We start from the raw sequence: 20880 nt of genomic DNA, 5'->3' as shown, positions 1-20880 counted from the left end.
AGACAAATGGCTTGACGGCCGTATCCCAGTTTTTTCTTCGAATGTTTGCCTTTCTGGGGCAAGATCTTGGAAAGTTAGAGATTTTATGCTCCTTCATCCGCGTCGATGGGATGCAGCAAAGGTTCGACTGAGTTTTGAGAAGAAAGATGTGAGAAATATTCTTTCAATGGAATTGCCCGCGGGTGAGGAAAATGACCTTTTGTACTGGCCGAGACAACAATCTGGAATTTTAACTATTAAATCAGCATATGCAATTTTAAGTGCTTTGGACGAGTGCTCCCTTCCACGAGACACTCCTCAATCATCGACTGGTTTTTTCAAGACATTGTGGTCCCTTTTAATTCCTCCGAAATGGAAATCATTCATATGGAGGATATTGACGGGAAGTCTTGCAACATGTACCACTTTACGCTCTCGTGGAATTCAGATAGACACTTCTTGTTCAGAATGTGGTCAACAAGGAGAGGATACTCAACATATATTTAGACTATGCTCACTAGCACAGCAGGTTTGGATGTGTGGATCATTGGGGATTCATGCAAATCATGATGAGAACCTATCCACCAGGATTGGATTCTCTATTATGTCCGACTTTTTATCAGCTCGGATGGAAGGCAGGAGTGAGGATGCCTTATTTTATTTGTACCATGTGGGCACTATGTATTACGAGGAACAACATGATTTTTCGAGGCCAAAACAGACCAGTTAAAAATTCTAACAAGTGCTCATCGACGAGAATTAGATTCATTACGTTGCTAGAATGTAACCATACGCTACCCTCCAGGGTTTTGGAAAGTTGAGATAGGAAATTCAATGGGAGGAAATAATTTATTCTGCTTACAAGTTGATGGTGCTTGGAAGAAGGATAGTCACCGAGCAGGAATGGGTTGGGCCTTGTCAACGGCTCCATATCTTTTTCCGTAACCACACTCAGGTTGCTCACGGGGAATGGCTAGCTCAGCTTCTCATGCGGAAGCTTTGGCTTGTTTACATGTAGGCCAAAGATTGTTTGATTCATTTGTTTACAATACTGACAGATTCGTCAATCATAGTGAGTAACTTACAGCAATAAGAGGCGCAAGATATTCACCAATCATGGACAATTCAGAAGATACGTCATATGGGTAAGTTTTTTAACAGGTGCATTGTGTACAAGGTAAGTCGTGATCAAGTTCAACAAGAACATGACCTTGCTAAAATGGCCATTCAAGATAGGGTTGGAAGATCAACGTTTGCTAGGGAACCTGACTGTTTTTATTTTCTCTTTGTTTATTTTTCTGTCTCCTTGTAGGTTTACTCTAGGTAAAAAAAAAAGATAATAAAGTATTCCATCTTTGAAACCTTAATTTTGAAGTTACAATACAATTTATAGATAATACTTTTATTCCCGTAAAAATTAAACCACATTAATTTACGTAGTATATATTTATTGACCTCCAACTTGAGAAATATATTTGACTAAGAAAAGGTATACTAAAATGTACAAAATTTAAACAACCCTCTATAAATAGGGCGCCAATCGCAGATACCATAACCCAAGAAAAAACCATCTAGATCTTAAGCTAAACAAACAAAACTTCCCTTTGCAACTATACTACCAATACATCATCGTTTGTTTCCGAAATGAATAACCTTGTAGATTTCTTCATGTTTACTCTCTTTGTTTCTCTTTCTCAAGAAATTGAGCTCGACTTTTGTGTAGGAGATACTACTCTTCCAAGGGGACCTAAAGAGTTCTCTTGTAAGTAACAGACTATGTAAATATTTAGTCAAATAATATTGTATTTAGGTTAGTATACGTTACAAATATTTAGTCAAATAATTCCCTAATTTGTAGCCCTAATTTGTAGCCTAAAATCATGCTGTAACTGATGTATATTAACCAAATCATGGAATGCAAAGAATCATGGAAAATCATTCTTTCATGGTATCATACTAGGTTCCTAACCCTAGCCGCCCATCTCTCCCTCTTCTTCCTCCAATCTCTCTTTTCTTCATCCATGGCTGACATCTCAAAGTTGCATCTTGCAACTACTGTCACCAACATAAAATCTTGCATCTCAGTCGTCCTTGACTATGAAGGTACTCAATATAACAATTGGGCTACTCTTTTTAAGCTACACTGCCTAGCAAACTTGGTCATCGACCACATCCTTCCACCACCGCCCTCCAACACCTCGTCCATTGCCACTAACGAGGAGCAACTCACTGCCAAAGCCCTATTGGAGAGGCTTGACGCATCGTTCGACAGTGGATATATGCTAAAATATCCAATGACCTTCTCAACACCATCATTGATCAAGACGACACCGCTGCCGATGCCTGGAATCGTCTGGTTCGCCTATTTCAGGACAATAAGTCGTATAGGGCTCTTGCCCTTGATGCGAAATTCACGAATACCAAACTGGTGGATTTTCCGAATGTGAAAGGTTATTGCACCAGGCTGAAAGTTCTTGCCGATATCCTTGCAAACATCGGTCACAAAGTCTATGACGAGAGGCTTGTACTTCGCCTTCTCCGCGGCCTGTCGGAGGAATACAAGTACTTCCCTACAAGTGTGCAACACCGTGTCCCTCTACCCTCCTTCGAAGTTGTGAGGTCCATGCTTGACCTTGAAGAAGACAGCAATGGCGAAGACTTCATTCATGAACAAGGTTCGAATCCTGCCCTTATTTCTCATCCTTTTTCTTCTAACAATTTGCCTATTTCTGGACAGCCACATAACACAGGAAATAATGCTCCAAATCGTGGGTATTCTCACAACCGTGGAAGGAAAAACCACCGCGGTCGTGGAGGCGGCGGAAACCGCAACAACAACCACCGCGGTGGCGGCAACAACGGTGGCGGGAACAACGGCGGTGGGAGACACAACCAGCAGCCACAACCTACCCCAGCTGCGACGCAACCACAGCAGCAGTGGTTCTTCCCACCGTATGCAACGTGGGGCCCACAACCATGGGCAACCCCACCGTGTCCATACCCTACTTCTGGCTGCCAGCAACCTCGGCCCAGTTCCGCCCAGCAGGGCATCTTGGGGGCCAGACCTCCACAATCCTTTTATTCGGTGGCTCAGCAGACTCCAAATGGTGGATATATCCCCACGGACGTGGAACAAGCTATGCATACTCTTTCCATGAATCCACCCGATGACAACAACTAGTACATGGACACCGGAGCCACATCCCACATGACAAACTCCCAAGGTATTGTCTCGCCTTACTTTCAATTGAGCAAAAATAATGGCATTGTTGTTGGTAATGGTAGCATGATTCCAATACATGGTGACGGTCATGCATCTCTTAATCTGAATCCCTCACTAAATCTTAAAAATGTTCTACATGCACCCAAACTCATCAAAAATCTAATTTTCGTTTGAAAATTTACTGCTGATAATATGGTTTCTGTTGAATTTGATCCGTTTGGGTTTTCTGTGAAGGATTTACGGACGGGGAGCAATGTCATGAGATGTGAGAGTTCGGGATCTCTATCCCTTCACCAAAATATCCGAGCCAATCCATCTTTTGCACCGTCTGCTTTTGCTGCCATTTCCCCCCAAATTTGGCACTCCCGATTGGGCCATCCGGGAGATGATATTTTGAGTAATTTGCGTAGTAGTAATTTCATTGAATGTAATAAGGCTCGGAACATTGTTTGTCATTCTTGTCCTTTGGGGAAACTAATTAAATTGTCGTTTTATGAATATCTTTCAACTAATACTATGACATTTGATATAGTTCATAGTGATTTATGGACATCACCCGTTCTAAGCTCTTCGGGCCACAAGTATTATGTGTTTTTCCTAGACAATTATACAAATTTTTTTTTGACTTTCCCTATTTCGGCAAAATCCCAAGTTTTCGAAATCTTCTTAACTTTTCAAAGGTACATTCGCACTCAATTTGAAAAAGAAATCAAGTATTTTCAGTGTGACAATGACCGGGAATTCAATAATAGGCCTTTTCAAAAGTTTTGTGCCCAACATGGGATGACTTTCCGATTTTCTTGTCCTCATACCTCTCCCCAAAATGGTAAAGCAGAACGAAAAATAACGTCCATAAACAACATTGTTCGCACTCTCCTTGCTCATGCCTCGATGCCACCCTCATATTGGCATCATGCCTTAGCCATGGCAACATATCTTCATAATATTCTACCTTCTAAAACTCTCGGCTATCAGACACCGACACAAATTCTCTACCAAAAGAATCCAACCTACTATCATTTACGGTGTTCGGTTTTCTATGCTTCCTTCTATTCCCGTCAACTCAAATTCATAAACTTCAGCCTAGGTCCACTCCGTGTGTCTTCCTAGGTTACCCGTCCAATCATCGGGGGTATAAGTGTTATGATTTATCAAGCCGGAAAATTATTATTGCCCGGCATGTATGGTTTGATGAGACATCTTTTCCCTTTTCCAAAACAAATAAACCAACACCAAATTGTTATGAATTTCTGGAAGATGAAAATTCCCCTATCAGGCTTCACTTGTTGCATCAACAAACAAATGTTGGTCCATCACCTATTCCGAACGCAGCAGCCCAACCCACATCTCCTAATGGGCCTCTCTATACTGCTACATCTCTTCTAGCCCAACATCATCTAACTCCCATCTCTTCTCTCTTGCCTGATCAGCATGCCAACTCACCCGTGGCCCAACGGTCTGCCACCCCTACTACTGGCACGGCCCAGTCTATCCCCCCCAGCGTTGTCTCACGACAGCCCACCACCCTCGCCCCAACTCCACAACAGACCTCTCGCCAGACCCACCCCACCTCAAATGCCACCACCTACTCGTATGACTACCCGTAGTCAAAGTGGGATTTTTAAGCCGAATCTAAAGTACACAAAACACGCACTTAGAGTAGCCACCACCTCTATTTCTCCAATTCCCCGTACTCCTATTGATGCACTAAATGATCATAATTGGAAAAATGCTATGCAGGATGAATATAATTCTCTTATTGAAAGAAAGACTTGGGAGTTGGTCCCTCGTCCTTGCAATGCTAATATTATTGGGTCATTGTGGATTTTTCGGCATAAAAAGAAATTTGATGGTTCTTTTGAGAGGCATAAAGCTCGTCTTGTAGGTGATGGCAGGTCTCAGCGGGAAGGCATTGATTGTGATGAGACTTTCAGTCCGGTTGTCAAGCCGGCAACAATACGGGGGGTTCTTACTATTGCTTTATCTTACTCTTGGCCTATTCATCAACTTGATGTAAAGAATGCTTTCCTACATGGTAATCTGAATGAAACTATGTATATGTATCAACCTTTGGGTTTCCGAGATCCTGCCCATCCTGATCATGTTTTCCTCCTACGTTAGTCTCTCTATGGCTTGAAACAAGCGCCACGGGCATGGTATCATCGTTTCGCTGACTATGTGAAAACCATTGGTTTTTCTCACGGTACTTGTGATAATTCATTATTCATTTATTCTCATGGAAATGATATTGCATACATCTTGTTATATGTGGATGATATTATTCTAACTGCATCTTCAGACTCTCTCTGACTCAAGCTCATGTCCAAACTCGCAACGGAATTCGCAATGAAGGATTTGGGACCGTTGAGCTATTTTTTAGGGATTGCTGTTTTCCGGGACACTAATTCTCTTTTCATGTCTCCGAAGTCATATGAAGAAGAAATTCTTGATAGAGCAGGCATGTCTCAATGTAAGTCTTTCCCCACACCCGTTGATACAAAAGGCAAGTTGAGCGCCAATTCTGGCGCCCCATATGAAGATCCGACAAAATATCGTCGTTTGGCGGGTGCTTTGCAATATCTTACTCTTACTCGACCTGACATCTCATATGCGGTCCAACAAGTTTGCTTATTTATGCATGATCCGAAAGTTGAACACATGGAAGCATTGAAACGTATTTTGCATTACATTCGAGGTACGATTGACTTTGGTACACACTTGTATAAAACCCCGTACAATCTTTATTATCATACACAGATGCAGATTGGCGAGGGTGTCCCGACACCAAACGATCCACCTCCGGCTATTGTGTATACTTTGGGGACAACTTGATTTCTTGGCCTTCAAAACGCCAACGTACTCTTTAAAAATCTAGTGCCGAAGCTGAGTATAGAGGGGTTGCAAATGTTGTTTCTGAATCTTGTTGGATTCAGAACTTGTTGCTTAAATTTAAATATCCTATTCCTAAAGCAACTTTGGTATATTGTGCCAATGTGAGTGCTATCTACTTATTGGAAATCCGGTACAACATCAACGTACCAAGCATATTGAGATGGACATTCACTTTGTAAGAGAGAAGGTTAGACGCGGAGACGTACGTGTCTTACATGTTCCGTCCCGTTATCAGATCGCCGATATTTTCACCAAAGGACTTCCGCGCGTGTTATTTGATGATTTTCGGGACAGTCTAACTGTTCGCAAACCTCCAGTTTCGACTGCGGGGGTGTAACAGACTATGTAAATATTTAGTAAAATAATATTGTATTTAGGTTAGTATACGTTACAAATATTTAGTCAAATAATTCCCTAATTTGTAGCCCAGAATCATACTGTAACTGATGTTCTAGACACCTACTTTTGTCCCCATTCCCGAAAGGGAAGGTTCGATGATGAGAACGTAAATCTCCACTTGACAACGCATCTCCTATAAAATAACGAATCTCATTACCCCTTTCCATTTCACCCAAAACCTGCTATTTATAGAAACCTGTTATTTATGGAAACCTGCTAAAAATAGTAACTGCCGTAATGGGTAGTTGTTAAAAGTGGCAAGTCATAAAAGATAGAAACCTGTCAAAATTAGGTGTTGCACTCCAACATAAATCCTAAATGAGATAGAAATTGCGAGAGAATCTTATTCCTAATATGATTCGAAAGTAAGAGTCACGTATTAATTAAAATCCTAACGAGCCTAGAGTTCGTAACGGGCCCAGACGCATCCCGTCACAAGGTTAATACGCACTAAAGGACTCAATTAAATCTCAAATACTCCGGATTCTAGGAATCCGAATCTGACTAAGAAAAACAGCCAAGACCCTATTTTCAACGCCTGGCTTGGGCGCTGAAAATACCTGGTACGTGTTTTTTCCTAATTCCTCGTGGATTAGAGTTATGCAATTCTATCTTTCCACGAACTCTTTTCTATACATAGGGCCTTAAGTTCGACGTGAAAAGAACACACGACACACAATTATATTCTGAGTATTGACTCTAAACCCCTAAGCCTAAGCCTCACGCTGCAAAACTGATCACGCGTTCTGTCGCAATCGATCCATAAATCGAACAGAACGTATCCCGTCCCATAATTTGAGATTCGTAAAATAAAAGGAGAAATAGCAAAGTCAAAGTGGTTAGTTTTCTAAGAACCGTGACGCACCTCTCAAGGGTGCGTCGTAATGTGTCCCTTTTCCATGGTTTAATTGCTTTCCTCCCCCTTTTATGAACTGTTAAACTAACTAAAATCTGATTGTTCGATCACGCTTAATAAATATGATATTTTTAGAAAATTGGATTATCATGCTAGGTCTCTTAAAACAATCTAAATCAGATAATCGCGTTCAATCTAGTACTATATGTTGCATATTGATAAAATCAACTCAGATTAGTTTAATAGTTAACGAATGTCCCTTCAATTATTTATGCTGAGCTAGTAAGGATATCCTGCCTCTGGAGTTATCGAAGAGCGAGTACTCCTCTCGGTAGTTACAGTCCCCCGAACCCTCAATCTCTACCCTGCGGGTGTACGTTGAGCGATCCCCACCACCAGGGATCACAAGGGAACCTACGGTCGTCGTGGTCAAACATAATTGCACTCCCTTTATGTCACGATAACCGGATTTTGTCAGTTTTTCTCATTGTCGTTAAAAACTGATTGGCGACTCCTATATTACTAGTCAATTGGGTGTAAACTCACAGGAAATCCAATTACACTTGATTTGACAAAAAGAAGCGTCACACCAACGAGGGACGAGGTCACGCATTAGCCTCGTGCTTTTTCGACCCCCTCACAGTGGCGACTCCGCTGGGGATAGTGAAGGAAATACTCGTGCTTGTAGGTAATCAAAATAGCCGAAGGGTGAAACGATTCTACCCCGCGTTTATTTCTTAATCAAGTTGGGACGACTTGAAAATCAGCATATTAATGTGAACGGACAGAACCGCATAACGAATCTTGGCTCCCTTGGTGTTTCATCTTGGGAGTTGGGACTAAGGATACCCATCGCCAACCGGGGGGTGCATACGCTTCGAATCTTGTCCACTCGGCACTTTTGCTAGTAGTACACCCGTCCCAAACCCAATCGCTCGCCCATTAGGTCCCTCTCGCCTGCATGCCCCCTTGGCTTGCACTTGCGGGTTGGCCTCTTGAGCGAAATTCGTCTGCTGAAGACACTACCTCGACCGGGGCATGTGTTGGATCTACGATAGAAGCGGTACCAAGCCAGGCGCAAATAACTACCCATAGAAGCCTATCATAAACTACATGACATATTATTATTGCCTCATGATGGAATGTTAGTTATGTGTAGCGAAATATATGATTGTGTGTGACAAACTATCCTAGAAAAACCAACGACCTTAAAAATTTCCCAAACATTCATAAACCAATTTGCCAAAGAGTTATACCGAAACACGTGTTCCGCAAACCCGAACGATCGCCACAAAAACAAGCGACGCTCGGGATGGCCCGTAACGAATCCCACAAACGCTGCACAACGCGTAAAGGACGTTATTAGGCAAGCACGCAAAATCGAAGATGCATAAACAAAAGTAGACGCAAACAGATAACGAGAACCAGCCTGGGACGCATTTTCAACGCCCCTGGCTGGGCGCCAGAATTTCCCACGCCCTTAGCTGGGCGCTGAAGTTGCTGCTTGGCCTTCTGGTCAGGTGCAGCAGCCTCGGTGCCCGCGCAAAAGGAAAATACGTAGCACGAAAAAAAAACGTTTGTAAAAAAAAATTTTTTGCTACAAGGGTGTAAGAAAAAAGCACTCGATTCTAGAAGCGACTTAAAAAAAAATAAAAAATAAATAAATAACTCTTTGTGTCATTGATAGGCCTCCTACGACGACAATGTTCGACACCAAAATCGAACATGCTAGTAACTATGAATGTCACACGGGCAAAGATTTTCGAAAATATAAAGAGTTCAAAGTGCACACATAGCAGTCCAAATATACTAGTCCGACTTAAGGGTAGTCATAAAATGTCTAAAAACCGACTCACAAAACAAACTAATGTGTCTCCTACTCCACAACAATAATGCAGGGCCCCTGAATACCTACCCATGATAGCCATCAAGGAACGCGATGGAAGAAGCATATCCCGAACATCTATACCTAGAGGTCGCACAAACCCAAGAGATGCATGCTCTGGAACACGATCCTTTACGTTCTCAAAGGCCACTCGCCCCAAAGAATCGTGCTATGCCAAAAACGCCCCCCAACTCACATGCTTTCGGGCTATCGTTTGGGTTAGAAAAGAAAAGAGCGAAGAATGAAACAGAAATTATGGCATTAGCTCTTCAAGATGAAGTGTTCGATCCTACTAAATTGATCGCTCCATCACCCTCAAAAGATGACCAAATCCAACGGGGGTGGCGCAAGACTTTCAAATGGACTAATGCTCGTGGGATGAAGTTCAAGATATCTGCGGGAGAGGGTCTGATGTACGAAGAATTAGAGTCTGAATCTGAGTCTGACTCCGAGTCTGACTCCGAGTCCGAACAGCTAGCAAAATTGTAACCCCTCCCAAAAATAGTTTAGACCCGGAAATATCTACTCTGGGAGATCTTTTTGATGTAATGCTTCATGACTTTAATAAGATAAACAAAACTTTTGAGTATATGCCGCTTAAAAATCCGAGTAATAATGCAGAATGTCTCGCCACTAATGAGTGCGAAAAAGAGCCAGAAGAGGCATATACCGAACTAATAAAAGCTGTAAATGAACAAGAACTCAAAACTCCTATAATTGAGGACACAGAATCGGTAAATATTGGAACAGAAGAAAATCCTAAAATCATTAAAATTGGCCTCACCTTAACTCCCACTGAAAAGGCCGATCTAATCTCCACTTTGCGGGAATTCGAGGGTGTCTTTGCTTGGTCCTACAAAGACATGCCAGGAATAGATCGAGAAATCGCTGAGCATAAAATTCCGCTAGATCCCAAAATGACGCCGGTAAAACAAAAGCTACGGCGGCTCAAACCAAAGATAGCCTTGAAAATAAAAGAAGAAGTCACTAAACAATTAGACGCCGGCTTCATAAAAGTCTCCAACTACCCAGAATGGGTGGCCAATATTGTCCCCGTAGCTAAAAAAGATGGACGAGTGCGAATGTGCGTAGACTTTCGAGACCTCAACAAAGCCAGTCCCAAAGATGACTTCCCTCTACCTCACATTGACATACTAGTAGAAAACACTGCAGAACACGCGCTTCTCTCCTTTATGGACGGGTACGCCGGATATAACCAAATACTTATGGCAGAAGAAGACATGGAAAAAACAACCTTCATTACCCCTTGGGGTACATATTGTTACACTGTAATGCCTTTTGGTTTGAAAAACGCAGGGGCCACCTATCAAAGAACAGCCACCACGTTACTCCATGACATGATACACAAAGAAATCGAGGTCTATGTAGACGACATGATCGTCAAATCTAAAGACCGGCACGGTCACCTCCCGGCACTTAGAAAATTCTTCACCCGAATCTTGAAATATAACATGAGACTAAATCCACAAAAATGTGTGTTCGGGGTAACCTCTGGAAAGTTGCTAGGATATGTTGTTAGTACGGGAGGAATCGAGATTGACCCATCCAAGATCAAAGCCATTACCGAAATGCCCCCACCGAAAACTGAAAAACAGATAAGGGGCTTCCTAGGAAAGCTGCAATACATTAGTAGGTTCATTTCCAAGCTTACTATGACTTGCGAGCCAATATTCAAAAAATTAAGAAAAGAAGAAAAAGCCGAATGGGATGAACAATGCCAAATTGCCTTCGATAAAATCAAAGAATATCTAAGCAAACCACCCGTCCTTTCCCCGCCTTTGCCCGGAATCCCTTTACGCCTATACCTAACCGTCACAGATACTGCAGCAGGAGCTATGCTCTCACAGTGTGTACATGGATCCGAGCGAGCCATTTACTACTTGAGCAAGAAGTTCATACAGTACGAGACGAGATACACAGAACTTGAGAAAACCTGCCTCGCCCTCGTCTGGGCATCCAAAAAACTCAGACATTACCTATTGGCCCACACTGTTCATATAGTGTCACAACTAGACCCCTTAAAATACATGTTCGAAAAGCCCGCCCTAAATGGTCGCCTGTCCAGGTGGCTAGTCATGCCCTCAGAATTCGACCTAAAATTCATGCCAGAAAAAACAATCAAAGGAAGAGCGGTAGCCGAATTCCTGGCCGAGCATGCCACAAATGAGGAAACCACGAAAGCTTACCTCCTCCCTGACGAGGAACTTCTGATGATACGAGACGACTATTGGACACTATACTTCGATGGCGCGTCCAACCAGAAGGGATGCGGCGTCGGAGTTCTCCTAGTCAGTCCCGAAGGGGCCCATATACCAATTTCCGTCAAACTTGACTTCGAGGCAACAAACAACGCCGCCGAATATGAAGCCTGCATAGTTGGGCTAGAGGCCGTAGTTAGCCTCGGAGTCAAGAATCTACAAGTCTTCGGGGATTCTTCCCTAATAATCAACCATATATCTAAAATATGGAAAGTCCGAAGCACTAGTCACTCAAAATATCAAGCTCACTTAGACCAATTAGTCGAGAAATTCAAAAAAATTGAGTATACGTACTTACCAAGAGACGACAACCAATTCGCGGATGCACTAGCAAAGCTAGCTTCAATGCTCAACATCCCGAATGAATGGGACGGAATGACCCTTCGGGTCGAACGAAGGAAAGAGCCGGCTTATTGCTGTGCCATAGACTCCGAACCTGAAAACACCGAAGAATAACCATGGTATACGGACAGCCTTCGTTACAAAACAAATGGGGAATTCCCCCCAAACACCTCCCCGCGAGCACAAAAGGCCCTACGCCTCCTCGCTTCACAATATAGCATAATTCTGGGGGAACTGTACAAATACACGCCGAATAAAATCAAGTTACTTTGTGTCCACCAAAACCAAGCCCAAAGACTAATGGAAGAATACCATAACGGCGTGTGCGGACCCCATATGAACGCAAAAATGCTATCCCGAAAAATATCCCGCTCGGGGTACTATTGGACCACTATGGAAACCGATTGCCATCACTTTGTAAAAACTTGCCCAAAATGCCAAATCTTCAGTAACCTTAACCACTTGCCTCCCTCAGAACTATACACCTTCACTTCTCCATGGCCCTTTTCCATCTGGGGTATAGATATAATCGGCAAGGTAACACCAAGAGGCGTAGGGGGACACGAGTACGTTTTAGTCGCAATTGATTACTTCACTAAATGGGTAGAGGCAGTCTCCTATGCAAAATTAACGGCCAAACATGTCGCTCGATTCCTAGAAAAGAATATATTCTGTCGATACGGGGTTCCGCATGAAATCATAAGTGACCAAGGTTCCCACTTTAGGGCCGAAGTCCAAGACCTGCTCGAAAAATATCATGTCAAACATCATAAATCCTCTCCCTACAGGCCGCAAATGAACGGCGCGGTAGAGGCGGCCAACAAAAATATTAAAGTCATAATCGAAAAAATGGTCGAAAATTATAAGGATTGGCCCAACAAATTACACTTCGCATTGTGGGGCTATCGAACCTCAATCTGCACCTCCATTGGAGTAACACCCTATTCCTTGGTATACGGAATGGAAGAAGTTCAACGGATCGAGTTGGAAATTCCCTCCCTCCGGATCGTCCTAGAAAGCAAGCTGCCCGAGGCCGATTGGGTTCAAGCTAGGTACGACGAGCTCGTCCTTTTAGACGAACGGAGGTTGAGAGCTTTACATCACGTGCAAGTGTATCAAAAGCGCATCGCAAGGCAATTCAACAAAAGAGTCAAACCTCGAAATATCAAAGAAGGCGATTTTGTATTAAAAGAAGTCCGCGCACCTACTACGGACCCTCGAGGAAAATTCCGGCCTAATTGGACAGGACCATATTTTGTAAAGACCATCCTACCTGGCGGAGCAGTCCAACTAGCCGACATAGATGGAGCGGAATTCGCTAACCTCACGAATTTAGGCCAATTGAAAAAGTACTATATTTAATAAAATTCAGTCCGGAGTTAAGGCATCTAATAAAACACATTAAGACTGATAAGCAAGCATTCTACACGTTACTCTAAGCAAACGGCATAAAAGTCGATAAAGTAGAAAAAGTCGAAGGACAAAGTTTCAACGCCCAGGACTGGGCGCTGTTATTTTCCACGCCCAGGCCTGGGCGCCGATATTTCCTACGCCCGTGAATGGGCGTCATTCTCTCTCGCCACCTACCCTCCCGCTTCTGCAAGTGTTCGTACTCCTTTTTTCGGATCATCAAAAGAACCACGAACACTTGGGGGGGTAGCAGATGTGTAATGAACGCCCCTTTCAAAAATTTCAAAAATCATAGCTAGAACTACGCGCGACCTGATTCTGACAAGATACGTAGGCAATCCTTATCAAGGATTCGGTCCAATAAAAATTAAAAAATACTAAAGTCATGGAGCACATCAAGACAAAAGGGTATTACAAAGGGCACTATACCCCAACCCATGCACGGGCAAGGCCAAATAGAATGAAAACAAAGACACAAGAATTTTCAGGAACAAACCCAACAAAGGAGTATGGCACGAGTCGGCAAAAAACGAAAAATAATGAACATGCATATGTAATACCCCAAGTAGTCGGCTAGTCTAAAAATATGTGTGCACTCTTGTATGAACTCATTATTTTTATGGAATTCTTTCTCTTTTAAAAATTCGTCGTTGGTTTAGAAAGCTAATATTACTATAATATGTTAAGGCAAAGCCCATGGAAGGCTCGAAACATTCTTGCACCCAAAATTCGCAAAAAAAATATATATACATGCGGAATACAAGAATGAATATATACAAACAAGAGGCAAGCCTAAGACTCGTCATCGGCTTCATGTCTCCAAGCCTCGCCGGTCCATCCACTCCACTCCCCGTGGTATGAGGACCCCCAGCCAGAATCACCCCAAAAATGAGGCTGTGGCTGCAACTCGGGGCTAGGCTCTCGAGCCACCGACACGGAACGTCGCCTGCGCTCCGGCTCGGACCTCTCCCCGGAAGAACTCGTCCCCACATCAGAACGGCGATGCCGTAGGGGCGAGCGCCGTGCCCTCTCTCTCTCCTTACGACCGCGTCCCCCACCCGAGGGACCTGCGTCGTCGGCCCCGGCTCGTCCAGCCCCCGTCTGCAAAAATAAAAGAGGGTGAGTAACGGAAAACCAAACAAAAGGTACAGATCAAAAAAAGAGGGCATATTACCCGAGTGGAGTGGGGGCTGCTGCAAGAAAGGGAAGATCGGGCCTGAACCAACGCGGACTTCAACCGGTTGATCACCCCCACCATCGCGTTGGCCGTACTGGCCGGAACCTGAAACAGGAATGTTTATAACAAAAGGAAAAAGAAAGATATAAGTGCACAAATAAAAGGTGCATACCGCCTGTACTCAGGGAGCGGAGCATGGAAAACCCGATCTTCCGGGAAAGTCTCCACAATCTCGGATCCACTCTCTGCGGTATACGAAATCCGAGCATCGGGAAGCACCCATCCCCCTAACGAAGGGTCAGGATACTCCTGCACGAAACACAGTAAACATAAACACATGGGCACAACATGAAAACACTAAAATCAATACAAAAAGAGAGAGAAACTCACAGCGCCGGGCTCCGGGAGACAAAGGGAATCCTGGATAAACTGATAATAGTTAGCTCCCGCTATCACCAACTCCGTCGCCGGCACACCAGCCCTCGAGTAGACCCTCCACGACTCGCCTATCGAACGAGTAGACAGCATGGTCGCAGGTGGAGGCTTAGGCACCGAAAAAACCCCGACCGTCTGCATACGTACCCACTCGCCCAGGTACCAGACAGGGTCGCTGCGGCCAACGAACAAGACCCGCATCTCGCTCAGGGCATAACTATCCCTGACCGAAGCATGAGTACCCCTAAAGGAGAGCCATGGGGTCCAAACCACCTGTTTCGTACGGACACGGTCAGATCTCGCACATAAAAAAATAAAAGAAAAAATGACGAAATACGAGATAGAGGATAAGATTCTGTACATGCTCAGGGTTCCCGTCCCGAATGAGGTCCCACACGGTATCGGGCGGTGGACGCGCAGTCAGCTTCTTCTTCCAACCCCAACGACGACCGGCAGGGTACTCCAAAGGCTTCTGCCCCTTTCGGGGAGCCAGCCAAGGCAAGTGCTCAAAAGCCCACAGCTACAAAAGGAAAAGACAATAATACGTCAAAAAAGAAGAGGCCTGGTAAAAGCGAGAAAAATAAAAGAAAGGCTAGGCACATACCTCGATCAAACGCGGCACTCCCGCCAATGTAATGACAAATTGACGTCTACTCGGGTCCGAGTCGCGCACCGCCAAACTCATCTGGCCGACGAGCGTCGCGTAGCCCAAATTGCCCCAGCGATAGTCACCCAGCGTAGACACGTCCTCCACCATGCCTATCCACCTCGGGTCAAAGGTGTCAGTCGGACCCGATAGAAAAGTGAAAGTAATACAATGGAGGTAGAACAGCCGGGCCTGTCTCGAAGACGACTCCTTCACCCCATGCTCCAGGGCCCACATCAGGTCAGCAAAAGGTATCCCACGGGGCTGGTACGAAGGCAATCTCATGCCCATCCACGAGCCCAGGAGCCTGGTACCCTCAGCAACATTCGGCGGTGGGCCATCCGACCCCAGGCGAACGGGGTTCCCTGTAAAGGTCAAGCCCGTCAAAGCCGTATAGTCCTCAGGAGTGATCGTCATCTAACCCCAAGGAAAATGGAACGTGTTGGTGGTATCCCACCACCACCTCATGAGCGACCGCAGAAAGGACAGGGAGATGTTAAGCCGCAGTATCTCCCAGAAGGTCTCGACCACCGAAAACAGTCTCGCTCGTCGCTGCACCGTAGCCGCGAACCGTAGTCTCCCTCCTCGCGTGAAGGCGGGTAGTCACGTGGTGCTCTAGGTCGTAGTGCAGGTCCCGACCGTCGTAGAGCTCAGGACCCACCCATAGGGGTCCCGCGCCAGTAGACTGACGCGTCATTTCACGCTCCTCGTGGCCACCAGAAAGAGGTGACGACTCGTCAGGCATGCTGATCAATAATACAACAATGCATTATACCTTTAAAAAAATTGGCACTCACACCAATCACTAAAGGAGTTCATTCCACTCATAAAATGGAGTCATATAATTTTTGTTCCCTAAAACATGATACTAAGTTCATATTGAGCAAAAATTCCCTAAGTAAAAAAATTAATTAACTCCAACAAAATAAAAATTCTTCCATAATTTGTCATTCATGAATTGTGAGGAACGCAAGCAATATACCAAAAACACCTACATTGTAAGAAAACACTAGAGTCGTAGGTATACTTGGGGGCTAGTATAAAAATGCCCAAATTCAACAAGAATCAACATACTTGCGAAAATTAACATGCACAAACTAATTAACATGTTATGTAGAACATTTCCAACTATCTAATTGAAGGAAAGGGGCACAAAATCAAAAACCCCTAAATCAATTTCATGCATAAAAATACTTGACAAAAATACTGAAATTGACAAAAAAGCTCAAAATTACTGAAAATTACTTACATTGGGAAGATTAGGAAGTGATTTGGAGTAGAATTCGTGAAGAAAAGTGAAGAAAACGAGCAAAAATAAGTAGATGAAATGAAGAGTAAGAACGAAAATGGCGGAAATGAGAAGAAAAAGAAGAGGTCGCGTCTTTTAAAGACCGTCCTCCCCTTCGCATTTTCAACGCCCAACGCCCAGCACTGGGCGTTAGAAATTCTCGCGCCCAGAGCTGGGCGCTGAAAGTGCTTCCCAGACAGCGAATATTCGCTGTCGGGCACGCACAATCCCCTATTTGTGTAAAATATCCGTTATCTTGATATTTCTTTCCCAAAAACGGTACTTTGCAATATCGTTAACACAAAAAATATATACACAGTGTGGGCCCACTTATAGGACACACCTAATCAGGAAATATTGCGACTCACTAACAGGTTGTAATCACAAAAGCCCTTCTACATAGGCAAAATAAAAAGAAAGTAAGAAATTCAAAATGGGCTCGCTCACCTTCAACGGGCGGGGTCTGCGTCACTAGCCGCGCAGGTCCTCAGTTTTCGAAAAATAAAGTCTTCAAATTCAAAATAGGCTCGCCATCTTTAGCCGGCGGGGTCTACGTCACAAACCGCGTAGGTCCTTATCTTCAAATTTCAAAAACAGATTCGTCCACTTCTATCGGACGGGGTGTCCACCTTAGCGGACAGGCTCGCCATCTTTAGCCGGCGGGGTCTGCGTCACTAACCGCGCAGGTCCTTAGTCGCTGCAGCGATAACCTTTATCGGTTTTCCCTTTTTCCAAAAATTAAAGGATCGGTTTTCCCTTTTTCCAAAAATTAAAGGATTGGTTTTCCGTTTTTCCAAAAAAGAACGATGTGATTGGTTTTCCCTTTTCCCAAAAATTAAAGGATTGGTTTTCCGTTTTTTCCAAAAAAGAGCGATGTGCTGGATTTTCTCTCGTTTTACGTCCCATAAAAACAAGGGGGTTTTCTCGTTTAGCTAGCCCTGAAAATGAGAATCTTTAAAAACATTTTTACCTCGTGGTTGGGCTTGGCCAGGCCCAATTACACTTTATAGCTTTGATTTCGAAAACATCTGTAGCTACTCCCATTGACAAAGTGAGGGAGTTTCTACGTCTCTTTAGATACTTCCCATGACAAAGTGAGGGAGTTTCTATACTCTTTGTTGACAAATCCCAATGACACGTGAGGGATATGTCGACATTTCAAGTGATGAACCTTAAGTCAAATGTTATCACTCGGGGGCTCGTGAGACCCTCGCAAAAACAGGTCACCATGGCTTGTGTGGCGCACTCCGTCTAGTACTTTGACCATCGTCTTATTCCAAGGCTCAGTCAAAGTGGGGGCTAACTGTAGACACCTACTTTTGTCCCCATTCCCGAAAGGGAAGGTTCGATGATGAGAACGTAAATCTCCACTTGACTACGCATCTCCTATAAAATAACGAATCTCATTACCCCTTTTCATTTCACCCAAAACCTGCTATTTATGGAAACCTGCTATTTATGGAAACCTGCTAAAAATAGTAATTGCCGTAATGGGTAGTTGTTAAAAGTGGGAAGTCATAAAAGATAGAAACCTGTCAAAATTAGGTGTTGCACTCCAACATAAATCCTAAATGAGATAGAAATTGCGAGAGAATCCTATTCCTAATATGATTCGAAAGTAAGAGTCACGTATTAATTAAAATCCTAACGAGCCTAGAGTTCGTAACGGGCCCAGACGCATCCCGTCACAAGGTTAATACGCACTAAAGGACTCAATTAAATCTCAAATACTCCGGATTCTAGGAATCCGAATCTGACTAAGAAAAACAGCCAAGACCCTATTTTCAACGCCTGGCTTGGGCGCTGAAAATACCTGGTACGTGTTTTTTCCTAATTCCTCGTGGATTAGAGTTCTGCAATTCTATCTTTCCACGAACTCTTTTCTATAAATAGGGCCTTAAGTTCGACGTGAAAAGAACACACGACACACAATTATATTCCGAGTATTGACTCTAAACCCCTAAGCCTAAGCCTCACGCTGCAAAACTGATCACGCGTTCTGTCGCAATCGATCCATAAATCGAACAGAACGTATCCCGTCCCATAATTTGAGATTCGTAAAATAAAAGGAGAAATAGCAAAGTGAAAGTGGTTAGTTTTCTGAGAACCGTGACGCACCTCTCAAGGGTGCATCGTAATGTGTCCCTTTTCCATGGTTTAATTGTTTTCCTCGCCCTTTTATGAACTGTTAAACTAACTAAAATCTGATTGTTCGATCACGCTTAATAAATATGATATTTTTGGGAAATTGGATTATCATGCTAGGTCTCTTAAAACAATCTAAATCAGATAATCGCGTTTGATCTAGTACTATATGTTGCATATTGATAAAATCAACTCAGATTAGTTTAATAGTTAATGCATGTCCCTTCAATTATTTATGCCTCTGGAGTTATCGAAGAGCGAGTACTCCTCTCAGTAGTTACAGTCCCCCGAACCCTCAATCTCTACCCTGCGGGTGTACGTTGAGCGATCCCCACCACCAGGGATCAGAAGGTAACCTACAGCCGTCGTGGTCAAACATAATTGCACTCCCTTTATGTCACGATAACTGGGTTTTGTCAGTTTTTCTCATTGTCGTTAAAAACTGAATGGCGACTCCTATATTACTAGTCAATTGGGTGTAAACTCACAGGAAATCCAATTACACTTGATTTGACAAAAAGAAGCGTCACACCCACGAGGGACGAGGTCACGCATTAGCCTCGTGCTTTTTCGACCCCCTCACAGATGTATGTTAACCAAATCAAGGAATGCAAAGAATCACGGCAAATCATTCTTTCAGTAAGGATTATTCTAATGTCACCGCCCATGATTTCATCTTCACTGGCTTTCGTCATGAAAGTTTCACCGCAAATCTATTTAGAAGCAACGTTACTTTAGGATTTGTGGATAATTTCCCAGATTTTAATGGTTTAGATAATTCCATGGCAAGGTTAGACTTTGCTGTTGGTGGAGTTATACCAGTACACTCCACATCAGAGGTTATAATTCTGACTAGGGGATCAATAATCGTCGGATTCATTGATGCAAGCAATAATGCATTTTACAAAAGGCTCGAGGATGGAGACGTTATGATCTTTCCACAAACCATGCTTCATTTTCAAATCAACGTTGGTAGAACCCCATCTACTGCAATTGTTAGCTTAAATGGTGCAAACCCAGTTGTCCAATTCGCTACCACCTCCTTGTAGGCAATTTACCTGCGGATATTGCTCAACAAATCACTCTTCTGAGTGAAGACGAGGTGATGAGGATGATAAGGTTATTTGGCACTGCCTAATTATCCCCCTTTTCACCAAAGTTTTTTTTTCACCAAAGTTAATTGTATTAATTAGCGTTCTTAATAAACATATGAGAGACTGTGTGTTATTTAGTATTATCATTCATAGTGTAAACAAATTTACATTGTTTTTCCTTCAACATTTAATAAACATATAAATTTTTGCTATCATTTTATTTCTTCGTTGTAAATGCTTATTTATGTGGATAACTTAGTTAATGACAATGCATTTCTTGCTCAAGGGATATATACCAAATTCATCTCTATCCCATAAATATTTGTTTAGACTTGATATTTAGAAGCCTGTAATTTTTTCTGGACTAAAGTTTTTACTAGTTAACCCTTTCAGATAGTATTCTTAACCTTAGTCCATTTCAAAAGTAACCCTAGAAAATGGCCCGATGAGCGAATTATAGAGGATTTTGATAGTTAGGGTTAAGAACCCAGTGTGAAAAGAGAAAGTGGGATTTCAAAATAAACTCCGAAATTCTGGATGTCAAACTATCCCGTGCACCCCAACAAAATTAGCGTGTGGTCTTCTTTATTTGTTATAGTTTGAAAAGGTACGACAACTATTGTGTAAGACCGCCTTATCGAAAAGACCGCTGTGATTGCTTAACTAATTGGTACCTTTATTTAACTAATTGGTACCATTGCTTAACTAATTGGTACTATTGCTAAACTAATTGGTACCATTGCGTTACTAATTAGTTCCAGTGCTTAACTAATTGACTCATTGCTTAACTTATATGATACCAAGGTGATTTTTTGTGTAAGACCGCATTA

At 43.2% G+C, this 20880-nt stretch overlaps 1 protein-coding gene across 1 annotated transcript; it reads left to right on the top strand.

The window, feature by feature from the left end:
- The first annotated feature begins 1623 nt into the window (after nucleotides 1-1623).
- On the top strand, nucleotides 1624-20005 carry LOC110802738 (auxin-binding protein ABP20-like). The gene is made up of 2 exons (XM_022008188.1): nucleotides 1624-1745; nucleotides 19597-20005. The coding sequence occupies exons 1-2, from the start codon at nucleotides 1624-1626 to the stop codon at nucleotides 20003-20005; spliced, it is 531 nt and encodes a 176-aa protein (XP_021863880.1).
- Nucleotides 20006-20880: the final 875 nt, after the last annotated feature.

Source organism: Spinacia oleracea, chromosome 1 (genome assembly GCF_020520425.1).
Source record: "Spinacia oleracea cultivar Varoflay chromosome 1, BTI_SOV_V1, whole genome shotgun sequence".
In the NCBI taxonomy this organism is placed as follows: Eukaryota; Viridiplantae; Streptophyta; class Magnoliopsida; order Caryophyllales; family Amaranthaceae; genus Spinacia; species Spinacia oleracea.
This window is presented reverse-complemented; position numbering and strand designations above follow the sequence as displayed.

Coding starts and splice junctions, on each gene's coding strand:
- LOC110802738 (XM_022008188.1), top strand. CDS start 1,624: ATGAATAACCTTGTAGATTTCTTCATGTTTACTCTCTTTGTTTCTCTT. Junction 1,746..19,596: donor CCTAAAGAGTTCTCTTGTAA/GTAACAGACTAT, acceptor TCATTCTTTCAG/TAAGGATTATTCTAATGTCA.